Below are 23,706 nucleotides of genomic sequence, written 5' to 3'. Positions count from 1 at the left end.
TGGAGCATGTTTTAGTGATTTTTTAAAATAAGGTATGCATAGTTTTCAATATTTCATGAAGAGTATGTGCAATAAAATCGATATATGTCCCCTTATACATATTGTGCAAGACTCCTTTTTAAATGACTATTATATACCATTCACTTATTCGAACATTTAATTGTTTGAAAAGTTAATAATGTACATTTCTTAGAACTTGATTATCATGTTTAATTGTATGTCTTCCTGTGAGAATAGAATTCATAATATTTATAAACGGAGGTACTCAATATCTGTTTCAAAATACAGATTGAACAGTGCTCAGTCTAAAAAAGAAAAATGAAATCGTGAAAGTTTAGGAGCCTAGTCCTGAGAAGTAAGCATCCCTGTTAACAGGTCACGCCAGAAGTGAGCCTACAAACTGAAGTTATCTGAAATTAATTTATTTACTGTAATGTTCAGACTCTCTACTCATCCACCCTTTTTTCTCAGACAAGCCAGCTAAAGATCTAGGTACTCAATATCCAATAAATCTAAAGAATTGAATTAACATTTTTTTCTTTTTGAGTTGTTTGCTACGGTTACCTTAAAAATTACCTAATTTCAGAATCAATAGAGCATAAAAGAGCGTTAAATTTGCAACACCAACATATGATAATTATTTTTTCCCTAGCATTTTTGGATGCCTTTAAGAGAGAATTTTTTTTAAAATTGCACTTCCTTTCTCTCAAACTAAAGAAACCTCGTGTTGATATTTTGAAATATGCATCTGTGACATCAGTCTGGGATGTTATTGGTTTTACTATTCAGTAAAGTTTTATAAAAAATCAGAATGTCTGCGTCTTATCTTATGACATTGGACAAAGATATGCATACTAAAAATATCATCATTTCAAGCATTTTTTGTTGTTGTAAATACTTCGTATTTGATGAAAGCATGATAACCGTTTTTCAGTACTTTCGGTACTTTGATTATACTTGTAGATCGACACATATCATGATTAATTGCATAGGTGTCGGAACCGGATTGCGGATAGAAATTATATAGGCATTGAAAATTGGGATTACCCTTTTTGTTGGCTTAGCCCCCCACTTTCAATTAACCCCCCCCCCCTTTCAATTTGCTTCCGACGCCTATGCATTGAGCAATGATACAGTATGTATCACGAAATATTGATATGGATATCAAATATTTTTGTATTAATTTAAATGAACAAACCATTTCTTTACAAATAAAAATAATTTATTCAAAGAAGTTTTATGTTTGTTGTAAATTAAGTTAATTAACAAAATTATTTTACAAAAGTGGGGTCAATTATTATGTGTGATCTATTCTTTATGTATATACATGTATGTATTTTTTTCAATACATGTTTTAAGTGAATTATCCAAAATTACTCCGGAGCATTGGTACATCATTGGAAAATTTATTCAAGATTATGAAAAGAAAAAGTTCGATCAAACTGACATCCTATGGAAACATAATTAACTTCCATTTCCTTTTGCCTATATTTTCCAAATTGTTGTATTATATTTGGCATGATAAAGCATGTACTGCCAGTTTTGGTGAAAATTAGAGCTGAGGGTTATTTCTCCTTAAAAGATTTAAAATCTAATGGATTTACGATCAACACCTTCTCAGTTATTAACTGATTCACTGAACGCCTCTCATATCAGCTTATGTTCGCATTCCCCCGATGTTGAAAGTTTGTATAAATGTTACTAGTCTGTTGAGCAGTCTTTTAGAGCAAATATCACTAAAAGTATTACAGGCACGTAGCAACGGCGGGGGCTTGCCCCCCCCCCACTTTTTTCCCGAACAGTACATGTCTATTGAAAGGTCGGTTGCCCCCCCCCCCCCACTTCGTACCACAGTATAGTGATATCAAGGAAAATGTAGTATTGTTTGCCAAAAAATTGAAAGTTAAAGAAAGTTTGCTTTGAAAAAAGTTGGCCACTACCCCCCCCCCCCCCCCCCCCCACCATTTCACACCTATATACGAAATAGGATTTTCGAGTTTGGTCAATTTTTTTTTTTTTGCTTGTCAACTTTTACAGGTAAGTAAAAAAAATCTCTGATTGCCCCCCCCCCCACTTTCAAAAACGATGCTACGTGCCTGTATTATCAATCTCATGTTCTATATAGGGCCTTTCTAGCAAACTCAGAAAGAGAAAGCCGCTGAAACAGTTAATTTCAACTAATTTTGGCATATAGCGTCTTTGGTGAAGGGATGTGCAAAAATTATGATATTCATGATCTCATTTGAAACTGAGGTACCCCACTGAGAGAAGAAATTATGAAGTTCATGTTCCCTGTACCCTGAAGGATGGGACTAAAACCATTAAAAGTAACGCTATCTTTGAAAAGGGTCTCCCCCTGCATAGGCGTCGGAACCGGTGGGGGCTTGGGGGGGCTCAGCCCCCCCCCCTCCCACCTTTTTTCCAAATATATACATGTACTTAGTATACGCATTTAACATATCTCCGTAAGTTTAGCCCCCCCCCACTTTCCACAGATACGCCTTAGTATAGGTTAAAATTGGGGAAAGTGTTGGTGTTTGGAAGAAAATTTTTGGTACTGGAGTTCGAACCTACACCCTCCCCCTCCCCCCCCCCCCCCCCACGAAATAGGATTTTCGTGTTTGGGAAATAGAAATTTTCGTAATTTTCTCTTCTTTTTCTTTTTTTTTTTTTGTTTTGCTTGTCAGGTTTTTTTTGCAGGTACAAAAAATTTTTTTCTTACACTTAGCCCCCCCCCCCCACTTTCAATTTTGCTTCCGACGCCAATGCCCTGTACATTTAGCAGATAAACTATAGGCCGTGCTTGGTCGTGATGAGCAAGGGTGGCTCTTCCAAATTGTGAAAGGTTTGGCCCCGAGGTCAGCGGGTCTGGAGTTTGGGCAGGGCTCTGATGATCATGCAGTGAAACTTAATTTTTTTATACCCCCCGCTTGAAAAGTGGGGGTATATAGTAATCGGTATTTCCGTCCGTCCGTCCGTCCGTCCGTCTGTCCGTCCGTCTGTTACGCTTTGGGGTACCCATCTCTTATCCGCAACTCCTCTCATACCGCTGAATGAAATTTGATGAAACTTTCACAGAATCTTTATTACATATTGCCATTGTGCACCTCCTATTTTACTTTTTGATCCGACAGATATTTTGGGTTTCCCGGCCACAGGAAAAGATGGACTTTTTCACCAGTTATAACCAAATGGGAGGCGGGGGGTATCATTTAGTGAGCTCATCGCTCAGGGTACCTCTAGTTTTATTGAAAATCGTCTTAAATTTCTGCTCCTGGGTATACAGCAAACAATCAAACTAAGTGCATAGTTATGATTAGCATAATGTGCCAAAATTGAGAGACCAATGTCCGAGGGATTGCAACTGAAATTCTGATCAAGCACTTTTGTTTTGTCAGAAAGCTGATAATGACAAATGGGTACAGGTACAGACGTGGAGTAAATGGATCCTTTTTATTATTTGTTTCTGAGCAATAGACTAATTATTTTGTTGATCCCTGATCATCTGTTATTCCTCTTTCTTTTGGGCAATATATGTTGGATAATCTGTCAATTTATTTTTGTTTCATTTTATACTTCTGTGAATCTTAAATTTACACTAGCTGTTTTTAAAAATACATGTAGTAGCAATTAATTACCGGTAAATAAATTTTTAAAAAGTAATAAGCACACAAAAACAAAGAGAATTATAAAGATCAATTGGTATAATTCAAAAAGACTGTTGTGTTTTATTTAATTTCAATTTTGATATTATACACTACAGTTCTATAATTAAAATAAAGGTGAAGGGGGTATAACCGGCCTTTTAATGTACATTTTCATAGCAACAGTAAAACACTGTTACTCACTACATGTTTGTAAACCATTAATTGGATGTAAATGTTGCTTGGTTTTCATATGAACTGTCCAAAAGTCTGTTAAAGAGCTATTCTGGCCTTTGTAAGAATAAACAACCAGAAATATAAACGTTATATATATGACTTGTTACTGCAATAGACACAATCCCGGAAATACGATTACCGTGCATAAATATTTTAAATTTAGTGATAACACTATAGTTCCTGTATGAATTCGATTGCAGGAGATTAGACTCTTTGGAGGTAATTGAGACAATTCTTAGGCTATAGGAATGAGGATGTAATATATATGTACCTTATTGATAAAAAAAAAAGCCTGCCTGCCTCATTGAATTCTGATTTTTTTGGCCTGAGAAACAATTGATTAATTTTTTGGGGAGCCTAAAGCCCTAAACATTGGTTAAAATGTGAAGCTTTACAGGACATGCAGGATTTGGAGAATCAACGTTGATAGTAATTTTATATTTTTACAGGATTATGGGAGAAGAAATTTGCTTAACAGCCTTAACACTACCCACCAAACTTACTGACAATCTTTATATATATCAGAAGAACAGAATCCTATGTGACTTTTGTATACAGTGCAGTGATGGAGAAGTTTACGCCCATAAAATCATCCTAGCCATGTGGGGAATGCATGGATTCTACATTGACACCATTGACACAATTCAGGCTTTAAATTTCTCAACTGCAGATTTTAATAATTTTATGGAGTTCATTTATTCAGGGAATAGTTCATTAAATTTAGATGCAGCAATTAGAGTTGCTCAGATCGGAAAACTCCTAGGTATTCAGTTTCATCGTATCTCAAGCTCTCTCACTCAACATGATTCTTTAGAATCAATTTTGTTTGTCCTTAAATCCGCCTCTGAATCAAGTGTAGAACGCAATGAGAAATACACCCTCTACATTAAATCAATACATTAGTGCCCAATTATCCCCAATCACAAAGTCATTAACTGGAAAGACAAAAAATGAGAGGGAGGGAAGCACTGACCAGAAAAAAGAAGGACCAGGGGGGATCAGGAGAGAGTAAGAAAATTAAACAGATGGATCCATGCTACGTATTGGTAAAAGACTTAGAAAAAACTAAAGAAAAAAAACCTCAGGAATCCAAGAGGAAACTACCCCTGACCACTGATAAGGGACAGAAGAAGAAACAGAAAATGTAATTGTATTTTTTTTTCATTCTGAATAAAATCTGTGTTCTTGTTATTGTGTGTTAGTGTTCTTGTTTTCAGAAAATCGAGGTTTGTTATTGTCTTTCAGTAAAAAACCAGTTTGAACTGGTTAGGCTAGGCTGTCTAGACTGTGAATGAATGCGTGACGTCATAATGACATTCTTTTGAGTCGCTGACAAAAATTGTAGTACCAACGTATAGTATAATGTAAACACAGTGTAAGCGGCCCCCCGTATTTACGGGATAGGTTAGGGTTAGGGCTAAGGGGGGTTAGGGTTAAGGGAAATTAGGGCTAGGGTTAGGGTTAGTTAGGGCTAGGGGGGTTAGGCTTAGTTAGGGTTAGGGTTAAGGGGTTAGGGTTAGGGGGGTTAGGACTGCACTCAGTTGACCCACCTGGTCCCCGAACCAGAGTCCGCAGGGAGCTGCAGCAGGTTGGGACACTTCTGGCTAGACCACTTCCGCTTCCGGTAGGCCATTTCCGCCCACTTCCGGTTATGACGTCATTTCCACCCACTTCCGGTTAAACCACTTCTGGTTATGACATCACTTCCGGGCTAGCTAGGCGGTTTATACTACTTATATAGAATACAATATTTAGAAAAAAAATCAAATTTGTCTGAAAAAAAAAAGATAACATATTTACATCCAAAGGTGACCTGGCCTTTGGAGTGTATAATCGTAGGGGGACTTTTGGACTTGTTGCGTTGGTGCCCCCTACGAACATTTTTTGTAAAATTGCTGTTTGATATACATAAATGTACTTTAAACAAATATGAAATATGAATGAAACATTTATTTTTGTACTCATAAAATGTGAACTGTCTTGTATACATTTTTTATTTATTTTATTCTACCCTACTGTATTTAACCACATAATTATTATCTTTGATATGCACAATTCTTTTTTTCTATCCGATCCAGGGAGCTCCTGGCACCCCAGGTGAGGATATATTTGCGAGGGCCTCTGAGGAGGCATTACCTCCACAGTTATTGTTATTATGTTATTGAATAAAATACTAAAAAAATAAAATAAAATTGCACTTCCTGTCTCTCAAACTGAAGAAACCTCATGTTGATATTTTGAAATATGCATCTGTGACATCAGTCTGGGATGTTATTGGTTTTACTATTTAGTAAAGTTTTACAAAAATCAGAATGTCTGCGTCTTATCTTATGACATTGGACAAAGATATGCATACTTAATTATCATTTTATGCATTTTTTGTTGTTGTAAATACTTAGTATTGGATGAAAGCATGATAACCGTTTTTCAGTACTTTCGGTACTTTGATTATACTCGTAGATCGACACATATCATGATTAATTGCATAGGTGTCGGAACCAGGAGGCTAATTCCCCTTTTTGCAAAGATAGACATTATATAGGCATTGAAAATTGGGAATTACCCTTTTTGTTGGTTTAGCCTCCCCTCCCCCACTTTCAATTACCCCACCCCTTTCAATTTGCTTCCGACGCCTATGCATTGAGCAACGATACATGCAGTATGTATCACGAAATATTGATATGGGTATCAAATGACCAAACCATTTCTTTACAAATAAAAATTATTTATTCAAAGAAGTTTAATATTTGTTGTAATTTAATTTAATTAACAAAATTATTTTACAAAAGTGGGGTCAATTATTATGTGTGCTCTATTCTTTATGTATATACATGTTTTAAGTGAATTATCCAAAATTACTCCGGAGCATTGGTACATCATTTGAACATTTATTCAAGATAATGAAAAAGAAAAAGTTCGATCAAACTGACTTCCGATGGAAACATAATTAACTTCCATTTCCTTTTGCCTATATTTTATATTTGTTGTATTATATTTGGCATAAAGCATGTACTGCCAGTTTTGCCACCCCCTACGAAATAGGATTTTCGAGTTTGGTCAATTTTTTTTTTTGCTTGTCAACTTTTACAGGTAAGTAAAAAAATAAAATCTCTGGTTGGCTCCCCACTTTCAAAAACTATGCTACGTGCCTGTATTATCAATCTCATGTTCTATATAGGGCCTTTCTAGCAAACTCAGAAAGAGAAAACCACTGAACCAGTTAATTTCAACTAATTTTGGCATATAGCGTCTTTGGTGAAGGGATGTGCAAAAATTATGATATTCATGATCTCATTTGAGACTGAGGCACCCCACTGAGAGAAGAAATTATGAAGTTCATGTTCCCTGTACCCTGAAGGATGGGACTAAAACCATTAAAAGTAACGCTATCTTTGAAAAGGGTCTCCCCCTGTACATTTAGCAGATAAACTATAGGCCGTGCTTGGTCGTGATGAGCAAGGGTGGCTCTTCCAAATTGTGAAAGGTTTGGCCCCGAGGTCAGCGGGTCTGGAGTTTGGGCAGGGCTCTGATGATCATGCAGTGAAACTTATTTTTTTTTTTTATTGAAAATCGTCTTAAATTTCTGCTCCTGGGTATAAAGCAAACAATCAAAATAAGTGCATAGTTATGATTAGCATAATGTGCCAAAATTGAGAGACCAATGTCCGAGGGATTGCAACTGAAATTCTGATCAAGCACTTTTGTTTTGTCAGAAAGCTGATAATGACAAATGGGTACAGGTACAGACGTGGAGTAAATGGATCCTTTTTATTATTTGTTTCTGAGCAATAGACTAATTATTTTGTTGATCCCTGATCATCTGTTATTCCTCTTTCTTTTGGGCAATATATGTTGGATAATCTGTCAGTTTATTTTTGTTTCATTTTATACTTCTGTGAATCTTAAATTTACACTAGCTGTTTTTAAAAATACATGTGGTAGCAATTAATTACCGGTAAATAAATTTTTAAAAAGTAATAAGCACACAAAAACAAAGAGAATTATAAAGATCAATTGGTATAATTCAAAAAGACTGTTGTGTTTTATTTAATTTCAGTTTTGATATTATACACTACAGTTCTATAATTAAAATAAAGGTGAAGGGGGTATAACCGGCCTTTTAATGTACATTTTCATAGCAACAGTAAAACACTGTTAGGCCGGAATTAAAAATATCTTTGTTTCCCCTAACCCGACCCTAAATTTTCAAGTTGGGTCGGTAGGTATGTAAACAATTTTTTTCTGACAGCAGCTTTGAAAATACATTTTAAAACTTATGATGGGAAATTACCTTTATAAATATTGATTGATTGATTGTATACTGTTTAACGTCCCTCTCCAGAATATTTCAATGATATGGAGACGTCACCATTGCCGGTGAAGGGCTGCAAATTTAGGCCTATGCTCGGCACTTACGCCCCTTGAGCAGGGAGGGATCCTTATTGTGCCACACCTGCTGTGACACGGGGCCTCGGTTTATACGGTCTCATCCGAAGGACCGCCTGATTTAGTCGCCTTTTACGACAAGCAAGGGGTACTGAGGACCTATTCTGACCCGGATCCCCACGGGGCACCTTTATAAATAAGAAAAGTACAAAAGAAAGCGGTTTGTGAACAAAATGCTAAGTATCATACATATGCTGTTTAAAAGCAAAATTCATGATATATCAATTCAAAACTGTGAAATATTCAGTTGGATTGTGAAATATCTCACGCCATAGTACATTTATATAAATCGAATAAAAAACGACAAGTTTCTCTTATACGCAAAGACCGGACATCCGAGTATATTTTTTCAAACCTTACATCAGCCTCTAGTGCTTATAGACAATCAATGTACTTTTTTGAGGGCCATTAGATCTGCAGTGGTTCTAGAGCATTTTGCTTTTTAAGCATTTAAGATACATGTATGTAAGTAGCTAATTTTAGGTCGCAGGTTCAAATCCCAATGAGGAACGTTGAATACGGTCTTTCAAAAGGAACCATTAAACTGTTTAAACAAGTGTCCAATGTCGCAGAAGATGCTGGCTCAAAAAAGTTCCTCCACTGCTTGATGGCAAAAGAGTGCCAAGTACGTCTAAATTTGGAACAATGGGGAAATGTTCAAATGTCGTCCCAACAAATCTCAAAGGGATTAGAAGCATAGAAACAAACAATCTTCAAGGACCTGATTAAAGAAAAATACACTGGACGTCTTAGGAAGCTGAATCATGATTTCAAAACTATTTGTAAACAATATTTAATTACCCCCCCCCCCCCCCCGCGAAATAGGATTTTCGAGTTTGGGAAACTTTAAATTTTTTTTTTTTTTTTTGCTTGTCAAAGAATTTTTGTCCTTGTGCCCCCCCCCCCCCCCCACGAAATGCGAAATAGGATTTTCGAGTTTGGGGAACTTTCATTTTTTTTTTTTTTTTTTTTTTTGCTTGTCAAAGAATTTCTGGAGTTGCGCCCCCCCCCCCCCCCCACTTTTAAGTTTGTGACTACGCCTCTGGAACCAAACCGAATCTACAAATGATAAAAATGCTATATATAATGTCATAATCACGAAGTTTAACCCATACATAAAGACATGAAGAAAGGACATCTGAATTATATTTATTAGGATGAATATGCAGACATATTTACAACAACTCTTATGGTTCCATAATGATATATAGTAAACATACATGTAGGTACACAGATGAATTGGTTATTAGATCAAAACTCAAATTAAATATAAAATGCAGTGAAATTGAATGATGTGTTCACTAGGTGGGCCCCTCATCTGCTCATGAGGTGGGCCTTACCATGTGTTACGTACCTTAAGAGTTTCAAGAGTGAAGAATTCTAATTAGCCAAAGGCATATGATTGGGACGTCGCCATTGCTGTAATCACATATGGGTGCCATTTTGTTTCCAACAAATGCTTGAAAATCACAGTAGAACAATGTCGGCCATTCTGATAAAAACTGATTTTGATGAAATTTTATTTTATAAAACCTGTTAACAATAAAAATAATTTTTGAATCATCTTATTTAAAAAATCTTTTCAGTCGGCGCGATTTAATTGAGTCGGTCGCGTTAGGGGAAACAAAGGTATTTTTTATTTTGGCCCTACTCACTACATGTTTGTAAACCATTAATTGGATGTAAATGTTGCTTGGTTTTCATATGAACTGTCCAAAAGTCTGTTAAAGAGCTATTCTGGCCTTTGTAAGAATAAACAACCAGAAATTTAAACGTTAAATGACTTGTTACTGCAATGGACACAATCCCGGAAATACGATTACCGTGCATAAATATTTTAAATTTAGTGATAACAATATAGTTCCTGTATGAATTCGATTGCAGGAGATTAGACTCTTTGGAGGTAATTGAGACAATTCTTAGGCTATAGGAATGAGGATGTAATCTATATGTACCTTATTGATAAAAAAAAAAGCCTGCCTGCCTCATTGAATTCTGATTTTTTTGGCCTGTAGTAAAATATATAGACATATTTTACTATGTAAGAATGTCGCCTACCTTCAAGTAAGTACAACTAAGGTGACGACGGTTAACCAAATTCTACATGGTGAATACGGTACAGGTACAACAAACAAGTCAAGGAATAGGTAACACACACACGTGGTGACTGGTTTGAGGACTGGACTGAACTGACGAGGGGAAGCATGCTGGCCAGCACGGGTGGATGGCTATGAGGTCAGGGTGAAAGGTCATAGGGAATACATTTACATACACAATTTCACTACATTCCCCCCCGTTTTATTTAATAAAGCTAGGGACAATTACTGTAATTAAATCAGAGGAACGTAAAACCAGAAATATATAAATATTATCTTATATGGCATGGAAAACGTATTAACTAATTCATGTATCCACATGAACTTGGACGGAATTACATCCAGCACCTAAGTTCTGCAGGATAGACATGTTTGTATGTGGCAAGATTTATTAAAGTAAGTTAATATACGAATTATGATAATCCGCATGTAACTTCCACATTGGATCAAATGACCATGTTTAGCCATACGCATTCCATGTTGTATGTTACACATTTCCTATGTTTTAACACTTAATATAGCCAAAAGGAATATAACTTACCTATGACCTAACACTGACCTACTTCCATGAGAGTTCTGAAACTGAATGGAGTCATGGCATATGCATGGTTTAGTCAAGTGAGAATCAGTTGTACCAGTATATAACTTTTATCATGTATACAACTGATTTACCTATATATTGTGCAAGAGTGCAGTAATATATGTTAGAACTTAACAACAATCAGATAAACTAACTGCTGTGATGTATATTACTGCTAATTAACTTAATATGATTGTATTTTAATGTATGTCTTCACCTTAAATAGGTCAATGCCTAATACTTTAAAACTTATACTAAGTAACTAACTTAAGCCTAACCTAAACTAAGTAAACTGTAGATTTTCTTACTACCTATCCTGACAGCTAAAGTAACTAAAGAAGGTTCGTTTTCTTAATTGTCGACTAATCATAGGAGACGCTATGAAATATATAACTATTAAACGTATTTACAAAACATATTCCGCATCAGTACCGTCACTTTCTATAATTAGTTAGCCGGGTATGATACGGAAAATGAATGACATATAACTATATACAAACTATGTAACGCAATCCGCCCAATACCGTCACTGAGAAAGGTCAGCCAAGTACATATTCGGAAAGCATAAGGTTATTTACATGTACATAGAGCAATCCAGCCCAATACCGTCACTGAGAATGGTCAGCCAGGTATCTGACGGAAAGCATATATGTTGCATGATTACACCAGTCCTTGTTTAGTTATTCTTGGACATTCTAAGGAACTGGATCAAGAACATGCAACAGGATAGATCATTGCATAATTATGACATATGCTGCCTGAATATGCTTTACCCAGATCAGATCTCCATGGAACAGTGAGAGGAACTACATCATCTAGGTCTCAGCACCAGTAGTGAATTCCACCACAAGCCAAGTCTTCAATGTTGAAGTTTGACCTGTAAAAGGGACAAGCTACTTCTATCCTAGATGATGCGTCTGTATTGGTATATGCTCTTTGTCATCCCTGTGTACAGTCATGTTGTATAACTCTTCTGTCTAACGAGCTAGCTGGCGTACGTATGATAAAGCATCTTCCCAGCATCGAAAGAAGTACGAAAAGACTATTACTGCCAAGAAGTTCCTTACTATAGTTGTGCAGTAGCGCCGTTGTTTAGATGACAGGGTTAAACTAGCATAAGTGATAATTCTCTCTTCACTGTCTTGGATTGTATTCTGAGCTCTTACTGAAATTTCTTTATAATAAATACTAACCTCAAACTATTAAATTTATCTTACTTCTTACTAAAATCTCAAGTAATATATATATAAAGTACAGCTAAATGCTTACTTGTGAGATTTTAGTATTATAACCATGAAAGTTAATACTGCATGAACATATCTACACCACAAGTGCATTGAGCATTGCTGAGTGATTTATTGACTCGATCTGTTTAATAATGAGCTCAGGCAAAGAACATGTATATATATTTAAAGATATTCTGTACTTATAATGTGAGCAACAGTCAAGCAATACTCAAATACTGACTAGGGTGCAAATAAGTTTCTTAAAACCTATTAAATGTTATGCATTTATACACTATTTCCATCTACAAACTACACTATTTCCCCTCCCTTTTATTTTTAAATGAAGGAAGAAGTAGTAATAGCTAGCTGTTCTTATTGATGTAGGAATACTAGAGCTTATCTAAATGTAGTTCGTGCATATATAATTAGCTATATTGGTGTATTGACTATTGTACACAAATTACTAAAGTACTATAATTGTGTAGGCAAGTCTATAAGCAATTCCGCTAAATAATAACTAAACAGTGCTGCAAGTTATAGTTGTAATATTAATCACTTATGTTGGTAATGTTAGTAAGCTAAGTATAATGATCCACTTACTAGATATCTAATCTGATTATATATATGATATAAGAACTAAAATACTGTAGGTAAGTTAGTCAACTACCAACTACTACCAGTTGAGAGTTAACTACCAGTTCTTGTTTAAATGTTAGTAGCTTGAATAAATTTGAGTTGCATTAGATTAGACTGTACAATAAAACTAATATTATTAACACTACAGTCTACTGACCTAATACTAAGTACTAGAATATATACTAAAATGATAAGATAACTACACTTATTTGATATAAATCTTAAATAATGCTTAATTTTTCTAATTTACTTATATCAAAACCAACACACGAAGTATAGTAGAATTATGGTATATAACTCGATAAACACTGGGTATAAGCATTTCAGGTTTATTTAAGCAAATGATCTAAGTTAATGTGATGGGCCATGGTACAACCCAGCACTTGTTCTCGAGTGGCAGCCCAGATGAAAAACACAGCCCACAGTAAACATACTGGAAGGCACAAACAAGGTATTCTCTGCAAGTAAAATGCAGGTCCTTGTTGGCAGCATTCCGAGTAAACTTGGTTGTGCCATCTGAGTTGTCACTTTTAGTGGTGGTTCTAAAATACACAGCTGGAGCTGGGACAGACACTGTATCAATGGAGTCACTGGAGAAGCTATCAGGGTATGATTCTTCTTCACCAGTCTCTTCCATAGATATGGGCTCCTCTTCCTGAACTGGTGGTGTAAGGGATTCAGAGGTAGCCACATCTGTCTCATCTGTACCAAGCTCTTCACAGGAGGACATCTGTATATTGCTGGATGCCAGAGCATTTACAACAGACTTGTTGCTATGCTCAGGCAACAGATCACTCCTAGGAGGCTGTGTATCCAAAGTCAAATCCGGGAATGGTTAGCAGTTGGATGTTATGTCAGAATCTGGATTTAAATGGCAACCAGCAGTTGAATGCTCACTACTCAGTAGCCATAACTCAGATGGACTGCCTTCAGGAACATCTTTGTCCTCTATGTCTGGAGTTAAATGGCAACCAGCAGTTGAATACTCACTACTCGGTAGCCATAACTCAGACTCACTGCCATCTGTCTCATCTCTGTCCTGTATGTCTGTGTGTGGAATTCCAGGAACTTGGGGATCACCATGTGACACCATGGTATTCCACTGCATACTAGCAGGTGATATATCACCACTCCGTATTTGTGGAAACCCTGGTGGACTCTTGCAGGTAACTGTGGGCATCTGCTGCTGCTGGTGCACTGCTGCAGTAAATGTTGGCTGCTGTTGATGATGGTACACTGCTGTAGGTAGGACAGATTCACAGCTGCTAGCATCCCCAGGCCTCACTGGTGCTGAAAGTTCCTGGTCCTGGGCATTGTCTGGTATAATATTGGTTGACATAGCAGGGCATTGTGCAGCTACCCCATCCTGTGAGTTTGCCAATGGTGGTGGCATTGGTGGTCCTCCATACATGCATGGCTGTGGGTATTGCTGTTGAGGTACCATGTATCCAGGTGGAAACATTCCAGGACATGGGCCATATGCATAGGGTATGCTGGGATATGGCTGTGGTGGTCCAAAGAATGGCTGTGGGAATGGTCTACCATATCCAGGAAATGGTACTGGATAGCTCCCAGGGACTGCTACACAAGGAGTTGGATACCCGTATGGATTAAAAGATGGCAGGTATGGTCCACCATAGAATCCAGGAGGTGCTGTACAAGGTGTCATTGCTGGATTCATCTTGTTGCTTAATTTTCAGTAGTTCAAAGTTACGGAAATTATCACGCCGTTTGATACTACTGAAACAGTCAGTCGGAGAATGTGTGTATAGGCCTATTTATTGCTGTACGTTGCGCTATTTCCAAGTCACGGTATTAACGAAACCGCCGGTGAAAATATTACACACTAATATGTTAGGCAATATGTTACCGATTCGCAACAAGATCCGTGTAATCGCCGTGATCTGAATTAAACGTAACTTATAAAGCCGGTTTAATTCATCGATATAGTCCAGATAATTTTACTTTACTGCCTCTATCTTTTCTCTCTATCTTCTTCTGTCTATCTTGATACGATGTTGTTTTCTATCTTTATTGTAGCTTATTGTTGAATTAAACGTTACTTTGACACAATAAATAATTGTATTTAAGCCAATTTAATTCAACACTAAAGTTTCTGGTGATTGAGTTAGACGTTTCTCTTTTCTGTCTATCCTTTTCTTTCTATCTGTATATCGGTAGTAAAATAGCGTTTCCTTTATCTTTGCTTTTATTTGATAATTCTGTATTGGTCCAAAATATTAATTCTGTTGTCTATCTCTTAATTAATTACTTAATCTGTAAATTAACTTGCTTAATAAATTACCGCACTGACTCTTACAACGTTAATGTAAACGCCCGATGGCAGACGGCGGTAGCAGTAAGCACTGATGTTAATAAAATAAATACCTGATAAACTAATTAATCAAAGAATATAATCAATTAATGACGTTATCTGAATTGATTATATTTTTGCAAAGATATTCACTGTTGTTGCACAGAGCTAATATGTAAAAACGTAACTCTACAAAATCAGTTCACTGTTGTTCAAGGCGAGCACGTGCGCTTTGATCTATATATAGCTAAAACAGGTAAACTAGCTCCGTGAAACTACATATACATAAAACTAACAAAAACACTATATCTTTCTACTTTCCCCCAAAATATTTTTTAAGGAACTTAGAGAGAAAAAGCAACAATATATAAATATTCTATATCCAAATTAAATTACGAGTCGAGAAGAAAACGGCACTCCTCGAAAATTGTCAACACGAGTGACAATAACTTTTCAGTATAAAAAAAAAAAAACTAATTGTCTCGTGCAAAAGGATAAATTATACAAACAATTAATTTCAGAATAAAAATCAATCGTTGTGGCACAAGTGGCCGAAATTGAATGAACTAAGAAGAAAAAATAATGCAATTTGCACAAGACAATGATTGAATGAAAATATTCTAAATTTTCGTACTGACGTTTACAAAAACGCCCTTACGATATTGTACACTAAGTAGTAATGAAAATATTCAAAATTTTCGCACTAACGTTTACAAAAAACGTTGTACGATAAGTATAATACTAAATATTAATGAAAAACGAAAATACAAAAATAATTGGACCGTGATATCACCACGTGTTCAAATGCAACTCACGTGTGAAAAAATAATGTGGCAAATTAGTCAAATTGTTGGAACTTTGCAAATAACGTTAACTTAAACGCCTGTAAGCAACAGTTTTCTAAAATGACTTAATGCAAAACATTCCACATGAGTGTTTATACTCACGAGTGACAGACAATTCACACGTGAATTTTGTAAATAAAAACATGAAAATTCAATGCACCCCGCACCGAATTACCGGCGACGCCAATGTAGTAAAATATATAGACATATTTTACTATGTAAGAATGTCGCCTACCTTCAAGTAAGTACAACTAAGGTGACGACGGTTAACCAAATTCTACATGGTGAATACGGTACAGGTACAACAAACAAGTCAAGGAATAGGTAACACACACACGTGGTGACTGGTTTGAGGACTGGACTGAACTGACGAGGGGAAGCATGCTGGCCAGCACGGGTGGATGGCTATGAGGTCAGGGTGAAAGGTCATAGGGAATACATTTACATACACAATTTCACTACAGGCCTGAGAAACAATTGATTAATTTTTTTGGGGCCTAAAGCCCTAAACATTGGTTAAAATGTGAAGCCTAACAGGACATGCAGGATTTGGAGAATCAACGTTGATAGTAATTTTATATTTTTACAGGATTATGGGAGAAGAAATTTGCTTAACAGCCTTAACACTACCCACCAAACTTACTGACAATCTTTATATATATCAGAAGAACAGAATCCTATGTGACTTTTGTATACAGTGCAGTGATGGAGAAGTTTACGCCCATAAAATCATCCTTGCCATGTGGGGAATGCATGGATTCTACATTGACACCATTGACACAATTCAGGCTTTAAATTTCTCAACTGCAGATTTTAATAATTTTATGGAGTTCATTTATTCAGGGAATAGTTCATTAAATTTAGATGCAGCAATTAGAGTTGCTCAGATCGGAAAACTCCTAGGTATTCAGTTTCATCGTATCTCAAGCTCTCTCACTCAACATGATTCTTTAGAATCAATTTTGTTTGTCCTTAAATCCGCCTCTGAATCAAGTGTAGAACGCAATGAGAAATACACCCTCTACATTAAATCAATGCCTGATTATCAAAGGAATTTTTCTACCACAACAAATGTTAGATGTAGAGAGCCAAGTACATCCACACATTCAATGCCTGGTAACCATGGTAACAGTATTACAGACAAATGGGATAAAAACTTAGAGGAGTGTTTGCTTAGTCAGTCATCAGATGTCGGCTCTGACACACTGATTAATGATAACAAGTCAGCTGAATCTCCTACCACTGACAACAAAGTTGATGATACATCTGAATATGAAAAAGCAACAGGACATAGGGATTATTCTGACAAACCACTAGAGAAAGTATCGGTAATACAAGTAAAAACTGAAAACCTTGTTTGGCCAGAGTCAGAAAACACAGAGGTAAAAACAGAACAGGAAGATTGTGCCATGGAGTCTGGATCTGAGAGTGTAGAAACATCGAGAGCTGCTGAAAATAATACAGTGGGAGAATGGAGTGTAGAAACATCGAAAACTGCTGACATTTCAGACAATAATTCAGTGGGAGAGGGGAGTGAATTTCATACAGAGGGCCAGAATAACATATCTGAAAGAAAAAAGAGTCCGTTTGACATAAAGGATACTGGACAGAAGAAAACTGAAGCACAGGAGGGAGAGTGGGTAGTAAAGGAATGTAGACATTGTCTGAAACAGAACCGGAAACCTTTTATCTACGCTACAACAACAAAGGGGCGAGAAAAGTATAACAGGCATGCTATACGGTTCCATCCCTCAGCTTATATTCGAAATGTAAACTGTGAAATCTGTGAAGCATCTTGGAGACGGTGCCAGGCGGATGTATATATGGAACATATAGTGAAGACACATGGTGTAGAATATGACTCGACTGTCTACCAAAAGAAAACATGTGATTTCGATGTATGTTATCTGTATTACTATATTTTATGTTTGATTAATTCTTATTTTTATCAGATAACCAGATTTATTTGAATGAGATCTGGATTTCAGTGATATATTGATTATGTACTTTATATTCTTTGTTTCAGTGTAACCCTTGTATTTTGTGTTGTAGAATTGTGAATACTGGACTGTGTGTGAATCTAAATTCTTAACTCATCAAAAAAATGTGCATTATGGGAAACTTAGCGTCTGTGATGTGTGTGGAGAGGCATTCAAAGACATCAAATCACACAAAGAGACCCATAAGGACAGGCCCAAAATTCCGTGTGAAATCTGCGGGAACACCTTCGTCAACCAGACTTCTGTCAAGGTCTTTATTAATTGATTTACTGGTAACTCTTTGAATTTTTCATGTATTCATGTAAATAAAGATATGAAGTGGATTTGAAAACAAATACCATTCTGATCAAAACATGCAAAGTGAATGTGTACCCAAAATGTGGGCTTCAAATTTTAGCAGCTTTGCCATGGACAACAATGCGCTCATTGATAAATGATGGTAAAATTCAAATTGTTCATGAATATGATACACAGTACAGAGGTGTGTATTGCTAGTTTGTGATTGCACCAACCACCCCAATATTCAATGATTACACTAAATTTTGAATGTGTTAATTTTTGTACACTTAAAGTAAATAGGAGTTTGTAATTATTATATTTAAGGAATAACTCTTATTTTTCGATTTCATGATGTGATCAATTGATTGGCTTGCGTGATAAATTGCATAAACGCCAAAGGCGTTAATGCATTAAATTATCACACCAGCCAATCGATTCATCATCGTCATGAAATCGAAAAATCTGACAGTTATTCCTTATATTTACATGGTATTGATTCCGCCAATCCACGTGCTAGAAGTCCCGCTTCTTGTCTCTTTTTGTCCTGCCCTGCACATGCTTTTTTTCAACTGCACCTATCTATGAATCAGTATACTAGTATTGATGTAGAAATGAAGTACATTAAAATTATACGCAATGTAGTTTGAACTTAATTGGGTTCTTCTCTGGAGTTGAAGAGTTCCACTAAATGAAGGACCTGTGTGCAATACTTTTAATGTCTCTATAAGATTTGTAAACCTTTTCTTGATCAAATTTTGATGGAAAAAATATCAGGAATTTATGTTTCGTACTTTTTGTACATTTTTCTTTGAATAATGCAATAATTTTCATAATTTGATATCTTTTGAAACCCCCTAACTAGGAACTTGTAATATTATCATAAGTTTAAATTCAATATATCTTGAAAATTATCAGTAGGTAAGGTACCTTGTGTATGTCCTTAACTGTTTGTAATTTTATCTTGAACAAAGACATTGGAAATGTGCTGCTTTGTCATCGATATGATTCTTTGCAGAATCATATTGAAAGAGTGCATGAAAAGAAATACAAGTCAGCAGGATTCTGCAAGTATTGTAATCAGAACTTCAAAGAGCGGTACAAATATTTCAAACATATGTTTACAGAGCACAAAGAGATTCCAAAAGGTATGAAGAGGTAAGTCTCAGGTAGCCTTTTAGTGTTCATTGCTAAATATCCTGTCTCATGTCCAGTCTTAAGGTTTTCCATCCCTAATAGGACCTAATTCTCTATCAAATATCTGTCATGTATATAATACACAGATATTCAAAGCATTTTACAGTAGAAAAGGATTTACCAAGGGAAAGTTTTAAAAATTTAATTTACTAAGCAGTAATTAATGAACAGAAATTGCATTGAAGTCTATGGAGACAATCAATATTTTAGAAAGAAAATGAAAATAATAAGAATTTCAATAAATGAAAGATACATTAAATCATTAGAAATAGAATGACAATTGAAATTTTATTTTCATACAAAAATATATTAAAAATCTTATTTTTTTGTGGAAGTTATGGAAACATTGAATATCTAAATGTGTTCGATAGACACATACCTGCACAATTTTTAACTCAAGCAAGCTTTTCTGATTGCCTATTGTCCATCTGTAAACTTTTCACATTTTCAACTTCTTCTCCGGAACCACAAGGCCAGTTTTAACTGAACTTGGTACAAGGTATCTTTGGGTGGAGGGGAATTTAAATTGTGAAAATAAAGTGCCAAGTCTTCTTACACTAGGAGATAATCAAGAAAAGACAGAAATAGGCAAAAAAAGAGTGGGATCATTAAAAAATCTTCATTTCAAGAACATCTGGTCCAGAAAAGCTGAAACTTAATAGAAAGCATCCTGGGATAGTGTAGATTCTAAATTGTTCAAATCATGACCCCAGGGGATAAAGTGGGCCACAATAGGGATTTCAAGTTTTACATTGAAATATGTCAGAACAATTTTTCAAAATTTTTTCAAGAACCACTTGGCCAGAGTAGCTGAAACTTAAGCGGAAGCATCATGTGATAGTGTAGATTTTAAATTGTTCAAATCATGACCCCCAAGAGTAGGGTAAAGCCACAATAGGGAATCCAAGTTTTACATCGAAATATATAAGAAACAACTTTTAAAGTCTTCTTCTTAAGAACCTCTGGGACAGAAAAGCTGAAACTTATGTGGAATCATCCTTGTGTAGTGTAGATTATAAATTGTTCAAATCAAGACCCACTGGGGTTTGGAGGGGCTACATTAGGTATAACAAGGGGGAAATCTGGTAAAAAAACAGCATTTCAAAAGTTACTCATGTTAACGATGTGGCCCATAGGCCTCTTGTTTCATTCTGAGTTTGAAGAATGCAACAAGTTATTTTAAACTTAACCTGAGTTGATATTAAATAATTTGACCTATGTTCATTTATCACTTCTCAATCAAAACTCTAACTCATGTGAAGTTTTTATTTTTTGTCATGTTGTAGGTATCAGTGTTCCGAGTGTGACTTCGTGACTTACCAGATGAGTCTGTTGAAAACTCACGAGTTGAGACACAAAGAGCTAAAAGGTATCGTATAAAATGTAGTTAACATTATAGACAAAGGTCAAATGCCGATTTATTTAATGAAAAGCTGTAACTATATTTCTGTACTGTCACTTTTTTGGGTGAAGGGATGGGGGATACATTCTCATTAAGGTCAGATGAAACGTTCCTCAAAAATATATAATTTTTCTTAAGAATTTGGCATTGTAGCAATCTAATTAAAATTAGATGTTAGATCCGCTAGTATGCGAGCGGATCTAGCATCTAATTTTAATTAGATTGGCATTGTAGTATAGGTACTTAAACAAGTTTCCTCACAAAAATTAGGGTACCTTACCAGGCATTTGGCCAAGATACCATATGGTCATATTTCTTGTATAACCCTTATGGGTAATTTTCTAAATGGCCTATAACACAAATTTTGGTACATTTACATGTATACTTAAAACATTTTTTTAAAAATGTAGAAATCAGAAGATAATGACAAATGTGAATAATATTTGATATAATACCAAAAGATACAAACATATTTTTGAGGAATGTGTCGTCTGACACATTGTGATATTCCTTGGTGATGAATCATAAGAATAAATTTTTTCTGTCACATTGTAATCTTTAACCACATTTTCTATGCTGATGAATTCTCTTTATCACTTTTTCTGTGGTGATGAATTCTCTTGTCACTTTTTCTGTGGTGGTGAATTCTCCTATCACTTTTTCTGTGGTGGTAAATTCTCATATCACTTTTTCTGTGGTGATGAATTCTCCTATCGCTTTTTCTGTGGTGATGAATTCTCTTGTCACATTTTCTTTGGTGATGAATTCTCTTGTCACATTTTCTTTGGTGATGAATTCTCTTATCACTTTTTCTGTGGTATTAATTCTCATGTCACTTTTTCTGTGGTGGTGAATTCTCATATCACTTTTTCTGTGGTGGTGAATTCTCATATCACTGTTTCTGTGGTGATGAATTCTCATATCACTTTTTCTGAGGTGATGAATTCTCTGGTCACTTTTTCTGTGGTGATGAATTCTCTTGTCCCTTTTTCTGTGGTGATGAATTGTCTTTATCACTTTTTCTGTGATTTATCTGCAACTCCTCTTATACCATTGAATGAAATTTGATGAGACTTTCACAGAATCTTTATTACATATTGCCAATGTGCACCTCCTATTTTACTTTTTGATCCGACACATATTTTGGGTTTCGCGGCCACAGCAAAACATGGACTTTGCCATTATAACTATATGGGCGGTTGGGGCTATCATATAGTGAGCTCATATCTCACAGTACCTTTAGTTTCTTAAAATTTGTAAAGAAAACAGAATTTTTCAAATTTAATAATGATACTGTCTTTTTTATGATTTAAGTTTTTTTTTGTCTTTATAGGATTGGAAATTGAACGAAACCACAAATGTAATGTGTGCGAAAAAGCATTTCTTACCAAAGCTGGTTGCCGGTACCACGTTCAGCGACTTCATGGTAATAATTTAATTAAGAATATGTCTTTCTTTGCAAAAGTACTGTAAGTAACTCTACACTTGGGGAATTTGTATTAGGATTTCTTACAAGGTATTTCTTACATGTAAATACCGTATAATCCCTATTAACTGCCCTGGGCGCTTAGAAAACTGTGAAAAGGGGGCTGCTACTTTGGTATTCTCTTTACAATATTTAATATATCATATCTTAGCTTTAAAAGATATTTTGAATAAAATAAATAAATTCTAAGAATCTCCAAAATAATGTTTAACTTTACTTTAAATGAAAAAATCCACCCGAATTTATGCTTAAAGAATCATTTTCCACCAAGAAATTGGATAATGAACAAGTTTTATTTTCATTTCCTTCAAATTTTTGCAGACATTTGATACGATTCTAGATAATTTTAATCAGTGCACTTATTTCCTGACAATTGAAAAAAACCTAAGGGGGCACTTATAGGGGCAGGGGCAGTAAATAGGGATTATACGGTATTGGAGATTAGAATTGTTCAGATATGTCATGTAGCAAAATGTCTGTGAAACTCAAAGATAAATGTCATGTATTCTTCAGTATATATTTACTGTTAGATAAATATTTTATTAACAATGTTAATAGACAAAAATTAAGGAAGGGGGGCCAGTTAAACTAAAGTGTAAACAATGTGGAAGTAGCATGTTGAGGTTGAAGTTAAAATTTACATTCAACCTTGATAATGTCCTTTATATATTTCAGTCACACAAGCCTATCTACAATGTCACTATGAAGGTTGTACTAAAGTGTTTCGGAGAAAACCAAGTTTAGAGAAACATATCAGAAGTATCCATGAGGTAATCATATTAAAACACACAAAGGAACACACTTCCACTCAAACACAGAGGTGAATGTTACCTCAAACTTTTATATATCTCTCAAATACCATAGATATATCAAGTAGGGTCCATTAAATTACTTTTTTCGGTTTTTCCAGTCCTATTTGGTTTGAGATAATGGAGTTTCATTGTATTAAAGATATAGTCAAACTTGTCTTAGCAACCTCCTGTATTTTACGACTTCCTGTCATATGCAGTTGTAAAATTTCCCCCCAAGAATTTCATTATATTTTGCAATGATTCAGCACTTTCATTTTCTATCAAAAGGCAGTTTAAATCCCTGAATTTAGAGACTTTTAGCCCTAATCTCTGCTAAGGCAGTGATACATGCTTATTTTTTGCCCATTCCTCAAGTTTATTAAAAGATAGTTGGTAAAAACTTACACTTGAGGCCGGAATTAAAAATATCTTAGTTTCCCCCAGGTTGGGTCGGTAGGTAGGTAAACAATTTTATTTTTTGACAGCATATTTGAAAATACATTCTAAAATTTAAGGGAAAATTACCTTTA

The 23,706-nt window shown here is 35.4% G+C and overlaps 1 protein-coding gene across 2 annotated transcripts in view; it reads left to right on the top strand.

Moving 5' to 3' along the window:
• The first annotated feature begins 10,177 nt into the window (after nt 1-10,177).
• LOC134244908 (GDNF-inducible zinc finger protein 1-like) overlaps nt 10,178-23,706 on the top strand; it is a 20,533-nt gene continuing 7,004 nt past the window's right edge. Inside the window, exons 1-7 of one of the 2 annotated variants that reach the window (XM_062727144.1) lie at nt 10,178-10,230; nt 16,614-17,922; nt 18,077-18,274; nt 19,319-19,458; nt 20,784-20,866; nt 22,233-22,325; nt 23,061-23,155. In XM_062727144.1, the coding sequence (XP_062583128.1) occupies nt 16,618-17,922; nt 18,077-18,274; nt 19,319-19,458; nt 20,784-20,866; nt 22,233-22,325; nt 23,061-23,155 (1,914 nt within the window). In that variant the 5' untranslated portion in view covers nt 10,178-10,230; nt 16,614-16,617. Of the gene's footprint in view, nt 10,231-16,527; nt 17,923-18,076; nt 18,275-19,318; nt 19,459-20,783; nt 20,867-22,232; nt 22,326-23,060; nt 23,156-23,706 lie in introns of those variants that run through there. The other variant, XM_062727143.1, reaches the window with a different exon arrangement.

Source organism: Saccostrea cucullata, unplaced genomic scaffold (assembly GCF_032062105.1).
Source record: "Saccostrea cucullata isolate Sc308-1 unplaced genomic scaffold, CSIRO_AGI_Scuc_v1 ctg365, whole genome shotgun sequence".
NCBI lineage: Eukaryota > Metazoa > Mollusca > Bivalvia > Ostreida > Ostreidae > Saccostrea > Saccostrea cuccullata.
The sequence above is the reverse complement of the archived record's forward strand: the minus strand, read 5'-3'. Positions and strand labels throughout refer to the sequence as shown.